Here is an 18,081-nt window from a genome sequence, read left to right as displayed (position 1 = left end):
ATGGCTTGTAAATATTTGTTGAGTGAATCAATATGCGAATGAAATTTTTATGCCTCTTCCAGACCCCTCTTCTCCCCTCTGAAGCCCTACCTAGGACCAGAGGAGTAGGAGCTAAGTTGGAGGAAGGGGCTTGGGGGCTGGAAGCTCTCTACTGGAGCGATTTCAATCTGGGGGACATTGGTGACACCCAAGGATATGATTTCCCTAAAACAGGCAGAAAAATTTCCATGAGTCGCTGCTATGAGGCTACCTTCTCTCCTCACCCCAACATTTTAGAAAGAGCAAGTTATCTTTACAGGCCCTGGGTCATGCTCAATTGCCTTCTGGAACAGGCCGCTCTTCTTTTGAGTGACTGAACCTACTTCTAGGGCTTGAGTCTAAAAGGAGGAGAGCGTCCGACTTGAGAATAGGGAATATTATGAATGCCGAAGGGGTGAGACGCATTGTTCTAAAGTGTAGAATATTTATGTTGTTTAAAAAACCCAAACAGTTCCCCAGGAGAGAAAGGCTCTTCTCCTGTGTCCTTTGCTGAGAAAAGGAGACTGAGAGAGCCACCTTCGGGTCAGTTTCCAAGCCCGTGGTATTCTTCAGGGCTCTAAAAGGAGAGAGAAAGCTCGTCAGAATTTTTACTGGGATTCCTGACATAATCATGGAGCCAAATACTGGAGGAACTCTAAGTACCTACGTCTGAAGTTCTTTGACATGTGGACACGGGCTGTGGCAGGTATCTACACTGAGGAAAGTTGGTTAGGTGTTCGAGTGCAGGGCCTCTCAGTTGTGTTGGGACTTGTGAACGTCTGATTTCAGATCCGAGGGCCTGTGCAGGTGCCGGGTCTATGCCGCCACCGGCTTGGATTTTTATTGATTGCAATTTCACTTTACACGAAATCTCTTTGGCATTTTCACTTTTGTAAAAAAAAAAAAAAAAAAAAAAAAAAAAAAATCATGGCTGCTGGCCAGACTCGCCCTGTGAGCAGGTATTGCATTTTCCTCCTGCTTCATTCCTGATCAGAGATTATTCATTTATGAATGGGTGGCTGTAAAAACTTGCCTCATGCATATGAAAGTTGAACCTGGAAATTTTTAATTGCCAGTGAGTTTTGCTTTTACTGAAGGGGCTGTGGTAACGTGCTTTGGAGGCAGTGGATGGCAGGACAAATTCTTTTTTTTTTTTTTTTTTTTAATTCCTGAATTAACTCTATGATCTGTGCTCCCAAATGACGTTTGTCCGAGAGGCACTGACCGAATGAACTGTTTGATCCCCTTACAGATCATGATTCTGGAAGGAAGTGGTGTAATGAATCTCAACCCCAGCAACAATCTCCTCCACCAGCAGCCAACCTGGACAGACAGCTACCCCACGTGCAATGGTAAGGGGACTGAGTGGGCGTCAGTGTCACGCCCCGTGGGGCTTTTTCCTCTGTTTTAATTATGCTTCGTTTCTCAACTTAATGTTTGAAAAACGCAGGTTTTATTCAGCAGGGGTGTGGGGACGAGGGGGAATGGAGCAAACTGCGTGCTGGAGGTCCCCATAGGCTCTTGGGGCTCCAGACAGAAGCTGGCTCCAGATATTCCATTGTTTCCTCGCAATATTCAAGGCAGTCTGGCAGAAAGGGTGGTAGAAGGTATGCCCAAAGGGAAGCTTTTAACACTGTTTGGCTGGGATATCAGGATAGGATAGCAGAGGAAAGGGTTTGTGTGTGTGTGTGTGTGTGTGTGTGCGTGTGTGTGTGTGCGAGCGCGCGCTGTGTGGAAACGTGGAACTTAAGGAAGACAGGGTTACAGCAGCTTATTCTAGTTCATCTTCCGTGACCAGCCTTCGTAAGGGGAGAGATTTGTTGGACCACGTGTCTCCCTTTGGGGCTTTCACTTGGAGCCGATTGATTCGAAGAGGGAGGGCCTGCTGATGCGGCTTCCGGAGGGTTTGGGGATCAAGCCCAGGGCTTACTGTAGAAGTGAACTGGATGAAGACGTAGCTGAATCAGGCCCCACCCCCCACCGTGAAGGCCTTAGGTTCAGGCAGACTGCCGTGCATCAGACTGCAGTGGGTTTAAGGAGCTCCAGGCTCCTCTCCTGCCCCAAACTGGCTGCTAGTCTCCTTGCAAGAGATTCTGCTGCCCTTGCTCCTCCGGAGATGTGGAAATGGGCTGTCGGCAGCGAGCACAGCCGGAGAAGCAGAACAGGAGGAGAATGGAAGGCTTGCATTCTCCAATGAGCCGTTGATCGAAGTGCAGCTCCACCCCTTTCAGTTTGGAACCCCAGTCAAACAGGGTTGGGAAGCATGGTCAGGTGACCTTCCCTCATTTGGCCACCTGTCCACAGAACTGCTGCGCTTTCCGGGCAGTGACATTGTCTGGTGCAGGCCTCAGATTCCTCGTGAGGACCTCAAAGGAGGATTCCAAATAGGGTAGGAAGTTTCTTCAGCCTGGAAAGTCTTTGGCATCCCCAGTCTGGACCCCGGATTAGGACAGCATTCCTCCCGTGTGCTTTGGAGAAAGCTGGGGCAGTGTTTTTAGCAAGGCATAGAACTTAGGGGCCCCAAAGAAGTCCCAGTTCCTGGTCATGATTGACAGGGGTCAGTTGAATAATAGACAAGAGTTGAACTTATGGGATTTTCAGGGATTCTCCTAAAACTTGAGGAATCGGATGAGTCCCCTGGCAGATGGGGAGAACCCATCTTTAGACAAAACTCTCTGGTTCTCCCAGGCTCTAACAGGATACAATATCAGGAACTATCCTTTATTCTAGGAGTTGGGAGAGGAAATGGAGAGGCCTGTTGTCGGGTTATTGAGAGTTATTTCTCTTATTTCTAAACTCAGAGCTATACTGTCATAGCAGAGTAATTATCTTGGGGAAAAAAAGATCAAGGACTCAGGGAGTGACAAAAATATACCTCATCCTGAAACAGCTGTTTTTGTGAGACGCCAAAAAATTGGAGGGACGTAGAAAGAGCCAGTGTAAGCTCTGCATGTTTGTATATTTGGGAATATTTCTGTGTAATTAAATTTTGGGACCAGATTGTTCCAATCCTTGTCCTTGTTCCCCACCACAATTGGCTTCCCCTTCAGGGCCCCAGTGGAGGGTTTAGGGCTGCTTTTGTCTGGCCATGACGGGTAAAGAGTGAAGCACATACTATGAGTGTAGATATGACCCATGGCAGTCACCTTCGGACCTAAATGACCTCTATCTCTTGCTCTTAACGCTTCTGAGGTCTGGAAGCAGGGGATGAATTCAGACGGGGTGAAACATTCTCCCTTCAGCCTTTCTGAGGGGTTGAGGGCTAGGCAAACAGCATTAAGGGAATCAAACCCTTGGAGCTCTTTAGCTGCTTGTCACTCAAACTGTATCCACAGACCATCGTCATCATCACCATCATCATCATCGTCATCATCATCTTGTGGAAGCTTGTTAGGAATGCAGAAACTCAGGCCTCACCCTAGATCTATGGAATTTGGATCTGCATTTGAACAACATTCCCTGGTGATTGACAATCATATTAAAGTTCGAGAAGTACTCACCTAGCATGCCTTTGAAGAAACAAATTAGAGATGGTTTTCTTGCACTGTGCTTTCCCATGTTGGTCCATCATTCAGTTTGTGGGAGTATCTGTGTGCCATGTTCAGTCGGACTCCCCCCCTTCACCTTGGTGGGCTACAACAGTGTTTTCCCCTTGTCCCTGCCCCTCATTTTTCTTGGATGAGAGCTCCTCCCCTTGACCTCTGTTTTCAAGGGGACTGTAAGATCTCAGCCCTATTACCATGTCCCCAGGCACAAATTCCACCAAAGAAATAGAGAGAAACACTCTCCATCCACCCCCCCCCCCCACCAAGGACCAGGACTTTGGGGTGACTTTGTGAGGTTCTCTTGAGTGAGACAAGAGAGTCACAGATGCGGTAGGTTAGCCCACTTCCAGGTCAGTGATATTTGTTGCCTTTGATGAATTTTACTTCTTCACTGGTATTTAATTTAACCATCTTGTGAATGCACCTCAAACTCTTCTAGAGTCCTACGTGATTTCTTCTTCAGCAACAAATTCCGCCAAAGAAATGGAGAGAGACCACCTACGATGGCCTAGTCTCTGAGTCTCTTTCGGTAGGAGATACAAAGATGAGTTAGACAGAGTCCATGACCTTGAGTTTACAATTTGCAAAGAAGGATGAGACAGAACTTAGAGATTTGTGAAGACAAGAAGAACATGACAACAGCCATCAGGAGAAATGCCAAGCACATCTCCTGGAGACTCAGGGGACATCAAGCCCTTGCAGTAAGCTGGGGGGATCTGTGATGGCTTTTATGGGGTGGCCAGAATCTGCAGGCTGGGTAGGACTTCAACAGGGAGTGATTGGCAGGATACTAACCAGGCTGAAGGAACACCTTCAGAAGTGATAGATCACTCGAAGAATAGTTACTGAAGAGCCCCAGTGCTGGACTTGTCAGTTTTGCACTTAATTTCAGTGAATAATGGGAAGCCACTGAGGGTAGCTGAGTAGGAAAGTGACATCATAGAGGCTGCAATAATCCATGGGGGGCAGGGGTATATCAGCACAGTTTGCTGATGGCTAGTCTGGACCACTCTGGGGAGAAGCAAAGGTATCAGAGAGAAAAGAACCTTATTCTCAGGCTTCATTTTTGGTTGAAAATGGTCTGAATTTGTGTGTGTGTGTGTGTGTGTGTGCGCGCGCACGTGTGTGCGTAACAGAGAGGAAAAAGTGGGAGAGAGAAAGAGAAAAGAGAGGAAGGGAACCGTGTGGGTGTGGACAAGAGGCTATTAGGTTGCTGACACTGTGGTGACACTTTAGCTTTCATGGCACTTTGCTGGAGGTGGGAATGAGCTCATGATCTCAGAGTACTTCAGGTCAAGTCTGTGTGCTCACGAAGTGCCCAGGGGTAAGTGTTGTACTAGGGAGGACATGAACTGGCAGGGAGGCTGACGATCAGCCCCCGCCACAACTGAGGAAGGGACCGGGTTTCTGAGAGCCTCCTCTCCAGAGCCCGTCTCGTGCCCCAGCCCCGCCACTGCCGTCCCCTGACTGTAGCGGTGCTGACGCCTGGCAGCCGGCGGTGCATCTCGTGTCCGAGATGATGTCCGGGAAGAACCACGGGTCGCTCACGGGACCGCCTCCTGTTTTGCAGTTTCCAGCGGGTTTTTCGGAGGCCAGTGGCATGAAATCCATCCTCAGTACTGGACCAAGTACCAGGTGTGGGAGTGGCTCCAGCACCTTCTGGACACCAACCAGCTCGATGCCAGCTGCATCCCTTTCCAGGAGTTTGACGTCAATGGCGAGCATCTCTGCAGCATGAGTTTGCAGGAGTTCACCCGGGCGGCGGGCACGGCGGGCCAGCTCCTCTACAGCAACCTGCAGCATCTCAAGTGGAATGGTGACTATCTCTTGTCTACCCCTCTGGGAGCTGGCTGCAGAGAGCAGGGACCCCGCAACTGGCAGGGCTCCTTGTCAGGGACATCAGAGGACGGTCTCACCTCCCAATTACTGGGTCCCGAGGGAGGGACGGAGAAAGGAGGCGAGAGAATAGGCACAAAGTCTAGGGTTCCAGGTGTGTCTAATCCCATATAAACCCAAGATAATTTCATTTCTCCTTATGGTTAATTTTTAAACTGGATATTCACAGACTCACTATCAGAAAACCTTTTCTTCTTTCCCTCGCAAACGGGTTTCAATAGCTTAATTCCCGATCACTTGCTTGTTAAGATCATCATGGATACTTTTTCTTTTTTTGAAACTTCTGGACCTAGGCTCTTAAGATGGGACCTACGGGGGGTAAGAAGAAATGCAGAATTAGGTCTATGTTTGCGTTTTGGGGACGAGATGGCTCGTGGTATTTCAACAGATTCTTAAAAGATCTGAAACTCAAAAAAAGGGGGAGAAGTGGGGTTACAACTAATGGTCTGTGCACGTGTGGGATGTTTCTGCAGTGATTTCTGGAGTTAGGGCCGCCCCAGCGCCCCAGATGTGTCTTTCTTGAAGCCTTGCCTAGAACACAGGCAGGCTACCCTTTTGCACACTGTGCATCAGTGATAGCTTATTCACACACCTTCCATACTGGCTCGTCAGACACGCTAGGGCAGACAACTCACCTTGCAGAATGTCTTTGACACTGACATAAGGGTCTGCTGATAATACCAGTAAAAACCTAGCTCTTCTGAGAACCGTGGGCATCTTGGAAGGCAGTAACATGTAGGAATTGCGAGCTGGCCTGTCCACATCAGAACGGGCATGTCTGTCTTAGCAGAACCTATGTTTGGGCAGGTAGCTGTAACTTTGGGAAGGCGTCAGTTCCAGGGCTCTGAAGCAGAGTCAGACTGTGACAGCCGTTACCAACACTGAGGAGGACCCAGGGTCTGGCCTCAAAGCTGGCAGCTGGGGTGGCCATTTTGGATGACCTCATCCAGCTCCCGGGCACTCCCTTCTTCCCAAGTACCTCACACAGACGGTTGCTCATTTTTCTTTTACTAGAACCAGACCAAACAAGGCTCTATAAATAACCCTCGGGAATCTTCAGAAGGAGCAGACTTACACTTGAAGATTTAAAAATATTTACCTCCCTACCTGCAATTAAATCCACTCCTTTAAAGCTTTGCCCTGATTGGAACCTAAGGCAGACAGGCTTGGGAGGCAGAGAGCGAAGGTGCTGCGGCCATCTTTGACCTCCTATGACTTGTCTGGTCCCACTGCATTCTGCTGGTGCCTCTGAGTGCCTGATCACCAGATTTCTTCCCTTTGTTTCCTTGTTCGCCTTTTTGTAGACATTATATTAACTTATATTCTTTGAGTGTTTATTTATACCGGACACTCTAAGTGAATTGATTCATTTAATGACCTTATGACAAAAACTAAACATTGTACCCATTTTACAGATGGGAAACCCAAAGGTCAGAGAGGTTAAAGGTATGACCTCTTCTCTTGAGATATTTAAAATCTGTCTGGAGAGGACACACATACTCAACTCATTCACGTGTGTGTGTGTGTGTGTGTGTGTGTGTACGTTTACTTTTGGTATTCATTTATGTGGACATACCTCACAGATTGAATCTAATCAAATGGGTTTCATTACATTTAAGATCAAAGAAGAATCAAGCCAGTCAAAATGGTTTCTAGCCTATTTTTGTTTTCATTTTGTATCATATCTTAGTAGGGGAAAGCACCTTAGAGGCCATCTAGTGACTTTATCTAGTTTAATCCCCTAAATTTACAGATGACGAAAGCAAGACCAAGAAAGGCGAAGTGCCTCGCAGCTATTAGTGGGAAAACTGGCCCGCTGACTTCTGAAGTTCTATTTCCATCATACTGGATGGCGTCCCTGTACAAGGCCAAATAATTCCATCCGATGTAGACGCCCTAGCTACTGATTTTCTGGGCCGGGACTCCAGGCTCAAGTTTGTAGGTGCTGAGAGGGAAGCCCCCTCGCATAAGCCAACAGAGGCGGACAGGTGGCAGGACTGGCATAACGTCTTCCAAGAAGCCAGCTCTATCCTTGTTTAAGCTTTTGTGGCTTGTTTAAGTTTTGGCTCCACGTGAGCCGGCTCAGACTTTCCCAATCTGTCCTTCACAGGCCAGTGCAGCAGTGACCTGTTCCAGTCCACACACAATGTCATTGTCAAGACGGAACAAACTGGTGAGTAGCCCCAGACAAAGGGAGCCAACTCGGTAGGCAAAGCCCCGGGGGAGGACAGTTGGAGGGAGTCAGGAGAGCGTGGGGGCAGACGGATCCAGTGTGATGGCAGGAAACCCAAGGGTGCCTCTTCCCTGGCCGCCTCCAGCGGGCCACTCCACCATGAACCTCGTTCTGTGCCTTTGGGACCAGTGACTGCCATCTATTTCTGATCTAGACTGGTGCTGCCCACACTTCTCTGCTTCCCACTACTGGTCAAGGCACCATGCAGGCTCTGGTCCAAGAGCAAGGAAAAATGCAGAGCCTAGGTGGGCCTCCTTCTCGTAGGAAGAGAGTCAGGGCACTGGGCTGAGCCAAGTTAGAAGAAGCAAGGGGAGAGAAGAGACAAAGGCCAGTGTCTCCTCCCCGCTCCTCTTTAGATGGGGGTATATTTCACAAAAAGGAGGAACATACAGACGTGCTCTTGTAGATACTGTAGCTTCTGGAAGGCCCTGGGGGGATGTCTAAGAGCAGCTGCAGAACCCAACTCCTGCCTCAGGTGCATTTTTAGACAAAAGACACTATTCTAGGCTCTGAGTAGGCTGTGCAATCTCATAGTATCTACATTTACTTTTGTTCTTCCCCTGACCAATCAACCCTCCTTTCTCTGTCCCACATCTTTCTCCTGGGGACTTTCTGCCGGTCTGTAGGACTTGCAGAGGGCAGGCAGGAGCTGCCTTGAGAAACTGCACCCCAAGGCCTGGCACCAATCAGATCTCCTTGCATATTGGCCTTTGGCCTATGACCTCTCCATCTAGGGAGACCTATGCAAGTCCCCCAAAGTCTACTGGCCACGATAAAATCGTGCGGCTGCCACTGCTCCAGGGTCACTCCCTACAGGCACGTCAGTGAGATTGTGAACCACTGGGATGAGTTTGCCACAGGCCTCCCTGAGGGTTGAATGCTAGTCACCGAAGACAGGATTTGACCTGGGGCGGTTTGTGAGTCCCTAGGGGCTAAAAATGACCCCTCGCAGTTATATGCTCTCTTTGAGGCTAGTCTCCCATTAGTAAAGAGAAAACAATGGCTGTTAAGCATGTTAATTAGCTTTTCCTAGCCTTGCCCTCCCCTGCTCCCCCAGAGACCAGTGCTTGGGTTCCCCAGATGGTCTGTGCTTCTGGGCCTGATTGCCCTAGAGGCCGACACTGGACTTGTCCCAGAGGCTGGGGTTCCGCCCCTACTCCCACCAGGACCTGACAGCCCCATTGGAGGAGCCAGCTGGTATTGGAGAGGGCCCAAATAACCTGATAATTCCTCCTTGACCATCCAGACATTCTTGTGTTGCCAGTTCAGAAAAGCTAAGCCAAAGGGTGGAGAAGAGGGTCCACCCTAGGAGGAGGGGAGAAGAGGCTCAAGAGGGGGCAACACCCCCCAAAACTTTTCGGTTCAATTTGTTTTCAGAGACAACAACAGGTGTATGAGGTGACCCAACAAGGAGAGAGGGTGTGACCCCAGGAGACTGGGCTTGGGGTGGCCAAACACGTAGCTATTAGCTAAAATACCAGCTAAATCCCTATGGCATAAACAGGACGACTTAGCCAGTGAGTCTATGCTATAAAAACAAAATGAAACTCGGCCAGTGGCTTACCACCCTGACCCTGAAATTCAGAACCCAGACAGGAGGGGAGCTGAGGGCAGCCTCCATCGGTGAAGAGGGAAAAGCAGGACGTTCCTGGTGGGGACAAGGTGAGAGCTCCTGCCAGGTCTCACAGCTCTTGGCCAGGAAAGAAAATGCTTCTGTTGGCGATCAGCCCAGACGTGGGGGTTGTGTAGGAGTTGGGCTCCATTTGGGGTAGGTGGGCGGGAGTTTCCTTCAAATCTGAAATCTGAAGAGTCAGACATGCTTACCCAGCACCCTGCAGGGGTGGGGGTGGGGGGAAGAAGCACGCTTCTTTTCCAAGATGAGGCAATGGGGCCTCACTCTCCAACGTTGTTTGCTTGATTAGGTGACACGCTCTTCTCCCTCTCTATTTTGTTTTGAGAATTTTATGTTGCCCCTTAAGATAATTGGAGAAATCCTGGGGGGAGGGAGCTGTCATCCAACTGGAGGGGGACTTCCAATATTCAGCCACAAAGACACCGTGATAAGACTAGCTAGACTTCCTGCAAGGAAACATTAATTCTCCCAGGAAGAGATTTCTAGGAAAAGACGCTCATTAATTAGGAATTATTTGTCGCCAACAATTTCTTTTTCTAATGTGAATTTTATCTAGTAGAATGCAAGACAATGCCAGGCTCCCGAGCCCAGCCCCTGCCACGTGCAGACTGGGAAAATTCCCAGGAAGCCAAAGCGATGGTCTGGGACCGGGTCTCACTGCGGTAACTTGTCTCATGTCCCCAAAGAGGCAGCAGGTATAGAACATCTGGCTGGGGCCGTGATAAAGCCCATTTCCCCCAGGACCCTGGAAGAAAAGTGAGTTACTTGTGGCAGAAACAGAATCTTACCCTTTCTCTATGAGGACCACCCACTATGTCCTGCCCCTCTCTGAGGAGCAGGGAGTTAGAAAAGGCAAACTCATCACCCAGGGGAAGATGCTTGCTGACCATTCCCACTTTCCGTCTTTTGTAGACCCTTCCGTCATGAACGCCTGGAAAGAAGAAAACTATTTATATGACACCAGCTATGGTAGCACAGTAGGTAACTAACTCCCTGACACTTAAAGGCCTTTGACATTTTTACCCTGTTTTCTAACAGCCACGAAGTTACATTGTAAGGAGGGGGCGCCTAATGTCCTTTGTCTTTTCATTGCCGCAGATCTGTTGGACAGCAAGACTTTCTGCCGGGCCCAGATCTCCATGACAACCACCGGTCACCTTCCTGTCGGTAAGTTGTCCTGACATCAGGGCCCAAGTGTGCCACCGGCAAGTCCTTACTGAGAATGAATGAGAATCACCAACATCCTAGGTTTCCACTTTGCTGGATGGAGTCTTTCTCATTAAAAGACTAGGAAAGGAAAAGACTTGCTCTTTTTAAGAGGCTTGCTTTCCAGCCAATATTTGTACCTCGAAAATGACCACCAGGGAAGCCTCTGGGAAAAGTGTTTGTCTCCTGTGAAACCAAGTCACCCTCTCGTGACAACAAAAACCTCTCTTTTCAACACGGACTTGCTCTTGGGAAACTATCTGATAAAACTATTCAGACTTGGGCATAGTTATGGGGGAAGAAGGCCATATCTAATTTTCAACAAACTATATCTGACTTTAGGGGAAGGCTATCTAAAAGTGGCCTTCAGAGATCAGCGAACCTTTGCTGATGGTCTCTGAGTAGAAGGGTGGCAGTTGGACATTTCTAGAACCCTGGTTTTCACAGGTCAGTTTTTAAGTCTGCCCCTGATGGCTCAGATTAGTCAGACCACCTGCACTTTATATAAACTATGTTCACATTAGTTGTGTTTGGTTAAAATTGGATGCAACTGGGGGGCTACCCTTAGCTCTCGGTCAAGGTTCCACTGAGGGGGTTGGTTTCTTGGGAGTCTGCAGAGGCGCTTTCAGATTATCTCTCCCTCCCCTCACAAACAGGGACATTGGCAGGTGCCATGTGAGAACTGGGGAGGTGAACAGAGGGTTCCATGTTGTCTCTTGACCTGGGTACGAACCCGTAGCTCTGCTTGGGTCTGTGAGGTTCGGAGCTTAGACTTGTCATGAGTCAATTGCTCTTTTCCTGGAATTGAATTCGGGGCATCTTAAGAATTGGGATTTAAATGAAGAACTTGGAATCAAACAGCCTCTCCTCCCCTGACCTCCCCCTCCTTTTTTTTTTTTTTTTTTTTTTTTTGCTTTTGTTCACTGTGTTTGAGAACTGAAGTAACAAGATTTGAGGTTCTGTTTTCGGGTCAAACCCCTTGAATGAAACAGAGCTGGGAGCCGGCGTAAATGCATCTCGAACTGAAGGAAGAATGAAGGCCAATTCGTTTCCCTACTTCCCCCTCCCCTGATGGCCCAGAGGGTTATGTGTCACCGGAAGGATTTGTGTAACGTAGGAAATAGATCAGACACTGGAAAGGCTTTGCAGTGGGTTCGCCATTCTGGGGGAACAGAAACAATCGGGGGGAAATTTCTGCAGCAGCCATGGCCACCCAGTCCAGACCCAGGATTTCAGAGCTGAGGAAACCATCCGGTCGCACTCTGACTCCCTCTCACGCTTTGCAAGGTGGTACCTCCTGCTTCCTTCTGGTTGGGTCTCTGGCTTATGGCGAAAGATGGCAGCTGAGAATAAACTTGCGCAAACCACTTCCTAAGCTCAGAGGTTGTTAGGTCTTCGGGCACCTGGGAAACATAAAAGCCAGGTCACAGCTCCCCTGCCCTCACAGCCTGGCCAGGCTTCTCTCTTCTGTCTCCTGCCTTATCTTCTGGAGTCTCAGAACCAATAGGGGCCCTTTCTGCTTTCACATTTGCAGTAACCGGGAACTCACTGTCCCCTTATCCCACCTTTGAATCATCCTGATAAATGGACTTTGCAGATCTGCACACCTTTACCTCCATTGATCCTGGATTCCCCCGTCCGCTGTTCCTATCCTACGATGGAACCGCAGTGAAACAATCCGGGACCTCTACCAGAATCATTACAGCAAGAATCAGCTCAGTGTCTGGGCTTGGGAGATTCTTGGGAGGAACGGCCCTCCAGTGGGATAGTGAATTACAGCCTTGTATGATGGGTCCACTCCTTCCAAAAAGGTTTAGTCTTTGCTGAACCCCTGTAAAAAGACCTTTGTCATTTGTCTGAGTCTTTAGATTTTCAGTTCCCATTAAATCGGGTGCAGGTAAATATCTTTCTATGTTTTAATGCCAGTTACAAGCCAAGCGAAGGCGAGGCCCAGCATAAACTGATGCCCTCTGTGATAAACGCAGGTGGGGAAGCAGGCTTTGTTTTGATTTCTCTGTCGTCTGCCCATTTCACAAAATGGCTGCTGCCAGTGTTCCTGATCTGCCCGATAGTCCTCGAGCCAATCATGCCAACTCGGGCTTGATGTGTTTATTCACTGACTTGTTGAGCCTAGAGCTAGGGTGGCACGGTCTATTATAACACTGACATTTGTATATCCCGTAAAGAAATGGCTCACAGCTGAATCACATGCAAATGCTTCTAATCTTCACTTCTTGCGAAGCGACTTAGCTGAAGTCATGCTCTGGAACTTGCGTCACACACCTGTGGCTTGGTGCTGCCCTTGCCCAGACTGGACCTTGGCCTGAGGTACCTGGGAGCAGAGCAAGAGAAAGCCAAGCTGGACAACTTCCCCAGAGCGAGCCATTATTTTATAAGAGTGAATCACTCAACCACATGGCTAACTTCAAAGGTTTTGACTTTTATTTTGGGGTGAGGGGAAGACACAGGAGGAGAGGCCATCGTATTAAAGTGAGCTTTCAGATCAAAAGACTTTAGTGCTAAGGCAGGTTGGTGATTCCACAGCTTGTCCACACACACCAGGGACGGGAAGAGGAGGCTGGAAGAAATCTCGAGTTTCCTTTTGCCTTTGGCTGTATAGTCAGTCCTCCGTATTATTTATGATGGAAACACTTTTGTTAGGAGAGTTATTTTATTCTTTGTTTTTAGTTTTTCTTTAAGCTGGATAGAGGTCCAGTCTCGGTAAATGGCTGACATCTCACAGAGGAAACTCCCTCATGGTCCGTCTGGTCTGGGGTCTTTAAGTCTAGAGTCCACGGACTGCTAAGCGAGCCTAAACCCCTAAAGTTGTTCACAGATTCTCCCTGAGTGTACACATATGTGCATTTTTTCTGGGGAGAGGGTCTAAGGTTTCCATCTTATTCGCTAAGTTACCTTCCCCCCAAAGTAATTGACTCTATGTCAGCTTGGAACCCCTAAATATTATTTAGGCCAATATTATTATTGAGGCCAATAAGCCAAGAAACACTTGGGTTTTTCGAGTTCAACCCTGGCTCTGAAATAATGGCCCCATATCCCTCTTGGATGCCATTGGAAAATGAGCTTTGCTTGTGGCCTCCTGGGTAAATGCCACTCTTTGTCTGCAGAACAACGCGGCCCTGTCAGAGTGATGTATCACTTGGAAACCGGGGTGGGTGCCAGGCCTGTCGCAATAGTGTCACATCCTGATGGGATGTTGCAACCTCGCCCTGAAACCTACAGGGAGGGAGAGTGGAGTCTCCTCACGTTTCCTGTGAATTTGCCCTTCCAGATTTCAGAGAAACCCAAGTCAGGTGCAGGCCCTCTTGCCGGCAACGCCTGGGGAGAGAGTCTTAACCAGAGTGAGAGGCTTCTCTGCTAACCAGAGCTGGTGAAATCCCCGTCCACCCACCATGGCTTACAGAGAAACTGCTCGGAACACTGAGTCGTGACAAGCCGGGTGCTCCTATAGGTGGACGTGTCCATGCATGCTGGAAAATACAGAATCCTCAAGTCGGAATTGCTTCTCCCCCCCCAGCTAGAGCATTAGAGAACTGACCCTGATTCTCGTCAGGGAAGACATCTGTAAAATCTGTGCTGTGCCACCATCTTTGGAAATGGCACAGGGTGGTGGTTGAGATGAAGCCTCTGCATTCAAACTATTTGTGTTCACGTCCCGACTCCCCTCGCAGGCTGTGCGACTTTACACAAGGCATCTGACCTCTCTGTGTCTTAGCTCCACCACAGCTATAATCTGTGAATCATAGCAGTACCCACCTCATAGGGTCATGGAGTGAAGTAAATAAGGTCATTAAGGTAAAAAGCTTAGCACAGGTACATAGTAAGTGCTCAATAAACAGTAGCTATGCTTCTTAACCATTTTAATTAGGAGCTAATGGTTATTCTAGCTCTTTGAATGATGACACTCTTGACAATTAAATGAATGTCAAGAACCCTGTCCCTTTGCATACAGTTTCAGTCAGTCTGAAATGCCCTTGAAGGCCACACAGGGGTCAGTGAACCCTAGCTTAGGAAGCCCCGATGTAATGCCCACAGAAGAGATGCATTTTACTGGCCCAGTTCCTTAACAGGATTGGCTTGCATTTAGAGACTCCTCTGTATTAAAATTGTGGATTTCTGATTCAGAGAGTTTTGGTGAGATCTGCTTTGGTCCTCCAAATACCTGAGGAGCCCAATCTCTCTCTTCTCTCTCTCTCTCTCTCTCTCTCTCTCTCTCTCTCTCACACACACACACACACACACAGACACACACACACATACACACACACACACTCCACATACCCATGCATACATGCACTGCTAGACCATTTAGTTTTCTTTTTAAGAAGTTTCGTTTCACAGATCTGCCTCTGCCGTCTTCTCTTTGGCGATACTCTCAAGGGTTACCATGATGAGTCATTTGTTAAACTAATCTGTGTTTCCATAGTCCACTGGTGGCCCTCTGTACTGAGCTCAGGCCAGTCAATGGTCTCTTTGTCAGGCTGATTAAAATGTAACTTTGCATGCCAAAAAAGGGCACTCCTCTGGCTTAAAAGCCATTTTCTTTGTTATAAATGTTTACGTTTTATATTATGTAAAAAAAGAAACACACACACACACACACACACACATACACACTCAACTTACTTCAATGACCTAAATCCTTCAATGGCTTCTTATCTGAGTATAAAAGCTAAAATCCACAAAGAGTCCCATCAAGCCTGAACCTTTACCCCTTTGTCACAGTTGCACTGGCTTCCTTCTATTCTGTGAATGTACCAAACACATACTGACCTCAGGGCCTTTGCACTTACTATTCTTATTCATAGCAGGTTCTTCCATAAGCTCTCTGCATGGCTGACTGTTTCCCTCACATCTTCCTGGTCCCCTTATCCGTGGGGGATAGTTTTTATCATCTCTGTTTTGTTTTGCTCATAAACCGCATATACAAACAGTGCCAGGCATGTACTAGGGGCTCAAAAAATATTGGTTAAATGAGTGGATGAATGAATGGAAATCACGATTGTAGGAAAGAGGTAAATTAAACAGTTCTTGTTTTTTCCTTTAGCAGAGTCACCTGAGATAAAAAAGGAGCAAGACCACCCTGCAAAGTCCCACACCAAAAAGCACAGTAAGTTGGCGGGCTTTCAGATGGCTCTTGGCCCTTCCTTCCACGTTGGTCATAATTAGAGGCCGCTAATTTTTAGGCAAATATGGCCTCTGCCTGTTGCCTCCACTTTTCTACCTCCGCCTGTGTAGGCGAGAGAGTAGGGATGTCGCTTGCCCAGGGAAGCAGTTTCTCAAATAGAGACCACCGCCCCCCCCCCCAGAGAGTTCCTCCTCATGCTGCTCTATTTGTTCTAAAACTGAGATACCAAGGGAATAACTGCTTCTTGCAGTCATGAGGTTAGTGACTCCCCCCGTTCCAGAAAAATGGGTGGGAAGAGAAGAAGGGTGGGAAGAAACAGCTGAGATTTTTTTTCCCTTTTGTTGACTGTTGACTTCCTACCTCTGTCAAGTTATTGATCCAAGAGGTGACTGTTTACTCTTAAGATGCAGCAGAGCTCTTTGGAAGTTGCATTTCCCCCAATAATCAAACCTCTTGAAGATACAGGAAATATCCGAGACATGGAGGAGAGGGCACAGAAAGAAATCAAGATGGTGTAATATACAAGTGATAGGGAATCGGACATCTTCACTATCTGTACTCCACATCACTCCACGGAATCGAATGAACACAGCACCTCAAATGGCGGGAGGAACTGTGCGGCCCAAGTCTAGTGGGAGTCCAAGTAGGATTTGGTTGCTAATCTTATTGTAGGAGCTGCTTCATTTTCATATTGGCCCGCTCAACTCCCACAAGACCTTGCCCCAACATATTCTAGGAGTTAAAGTTCCAGAGCCCCGTCGATGCGCATTTGACTAAAGCACAGTTGCTGGGTGGGAGCGATCTACTTGGGCTGAGGTCCTAAACGAAAGTGGTTGAAATTCGCTCTTCAGGGAAATAACAGTTTAAAATGAATCCTGAACAATTTGTCCACAGTAATTCGAAGAGACTCTCCCTGGCATTAGAGGGCCGAGACCTATGCCTTCGTCTTAGCTTTGACACTGGTTAATTGGGTGACCTCGGTCAAGTCACTTACATTCTCTGTGTCTCAGACTCCTGATTTATAAGCTAAAGCCCTGTGCTGGTTCATTCTCAAATGCCTTTTGTTTCGTTCTGATATTTGGTCGTCCCGTGTCTGGCTTTGCTGGTGGGGAGGGGAAAATGGAATGTGTCCTACTTGCTAGAAAATGTCACAACTCTGTGCCTCCTCTGCCCCTTCTTTGCCGTGACTTAGGCCGTTAATACACTCCTTTTCCAACCTCTCCTCAGATCCACGAGGGACTCACTTATGGGAATTCATCCGTGACATCCTCCTGAACCCAGACAAGAATCCGGGGCTAATCAAGTGGGAAGACCGGTCTGAGGGCATCTTCAGGTTCTTGAAATCGGAGGCTGTGGCTCAGCTGTGGGGAAAAAAGAAGAACAACAACAGCATGACCTACGAAAAACTCAGCCGAGCGATGAGGTGAGGAGTTTCCAGTCCCAACCGTGACCGGTTGTTTCCTCGGCGGTCTGAGTCTGACCAGCCACCTCATGCGATGTCCTTTGTTACAGATATTACTACAAAAGAGAAATTCTGGAGCGTGTAGATGGACGAAGACTGGTCTATAAATTTGGGAAAAATGCACGTGGATGGAGAGAAAATGAAAACTGAATCTGCCAACACTTTGAACTCAAGCCAACACATACCCCAGACAATAGCAAACCAAGAAATCCTGCACATGCGTATTTCAAAGACTACTTTTCTCTGATATTTATGTACCATGAGGGGGAACAGCATCCGCTTCTAATGGGAAGAAGGAACACTACAGTCGATAAAATTATTTTGTTACTTTGAAGTATGTCCTATATGGGGAACAAACGTACACAGTTTTCTGTGAAATATGAGGCTTGTATGCGGCCGTGATTTGTTTTTGCCTCTATTGAAGTTCTTTTCCATGGCAAGAAGAACAGGATTGGTAGCCTTGTGCTTCCTGCTAAAAGAAAGAAAAAAATATTAGAGGGCATTAAATGTTTTTATGTGCAAAATGATTAGGGAAAGGTGATGTGTCTTCTGCACTTAGGAATCCACGTGGCCTCATCAAGAGAGGTGGGTGTGGTTGTTAGCATGGACCCCGATGGTCTCAGATTGACAGGATGAACCAGAGGATGCTGGGAAGTTTAACCTGGGCTTTGGGAGCCGGTGAGTGGAGCATGAAGCCTTCTGAAATCCAAGTGGACTATAATCACCGCATAATCACAGGACTTGCGATGCTTAAATCAGCAAGAAGAATAATGGTGGGGGCTTTCTACTCATTCAAGAATGATTTACCTAATGCCAAGGCTGTTTTTCTCTCTCCCCCTTGGATGATTGGCGGGGGGGGGGGGGTGGGGTGGGGGGGTGGAGGGGTGGAAACTTCAATTGCCACCTCTGCTCACTTCTAGATATTTAAGAGAGGGTCTAGCC

At 47.9% G+C, this 18,081-nt stretch overlaps 1 protein-coding gene across 3 annotated transcripts in view; it reads left to right on the top strand.

Moving 5' to 3' along the window:
- EHF (ETS homologous factor) overlaps positions 1–17,473 on the top strand; it is a 36,948-nt gene extending 19,475 nt beyond the window's left edge. Inside the window, exons 2-9 of one of the 3 annotated variants that reach the window (XM_060606328.3) lie at positions 1,271–1,370; positions 5,134–5,379; positions 7,570–7,632; positions 10,238–10,306; positions 10,424–10,492; positions 15,600–15,659; positions 16,905–17,100; positions 17,190–17,473. In XM_060606328.3, the coding sequence (XP_060462311.2) occupies positions 1,274–1,370; positions 5,134–5,379; positions 7,570–7,632; positions 10,238–10,306; positions 10,424–10,492; positions 15,600–15,659; positions 16,905–17,100; positions 17,190–17,289 (900 nt within the window). In that variant the 5' untranslated portion in view covers positions 1,271–1,273 and the 3' untranslated portion in view covers positions 17,290–17,473. Of the gene's footprint in view, positions 1–1,270; positions 1,371–4,515; positions 4,591–5,133; positions 5,380–7,569; positions 7,633–10,237; positions 10,307–10,423; positions 10,493–15,596; positions 15,660–16,904; positions 17,101–17,189 lie in introns of those variants that run through there. The other 2 variants (XM_060606327.3, XM_060606329.3) reach the window with 2 other exon arrangements.
- Positions 17,474–18,081: the final 608 nt, after the last annotated feature.

This window comes from Panthera onca, chromosome D1 (genome assembly GCF_046562875.1).
Source record: "Panthera onca isolate mPanOnc1 chromosome D1, mPanOnc1 haplotype 2, whole genome shotgun sequence".
NCBI lineage: Eukaryota > Metazoa > Chordata > Mammalia > Carnivora > Felidae > Panthera > Panthera onca.
This window is presented reverse-complemented; position numbering and strand designations above follow the sequence as displayed.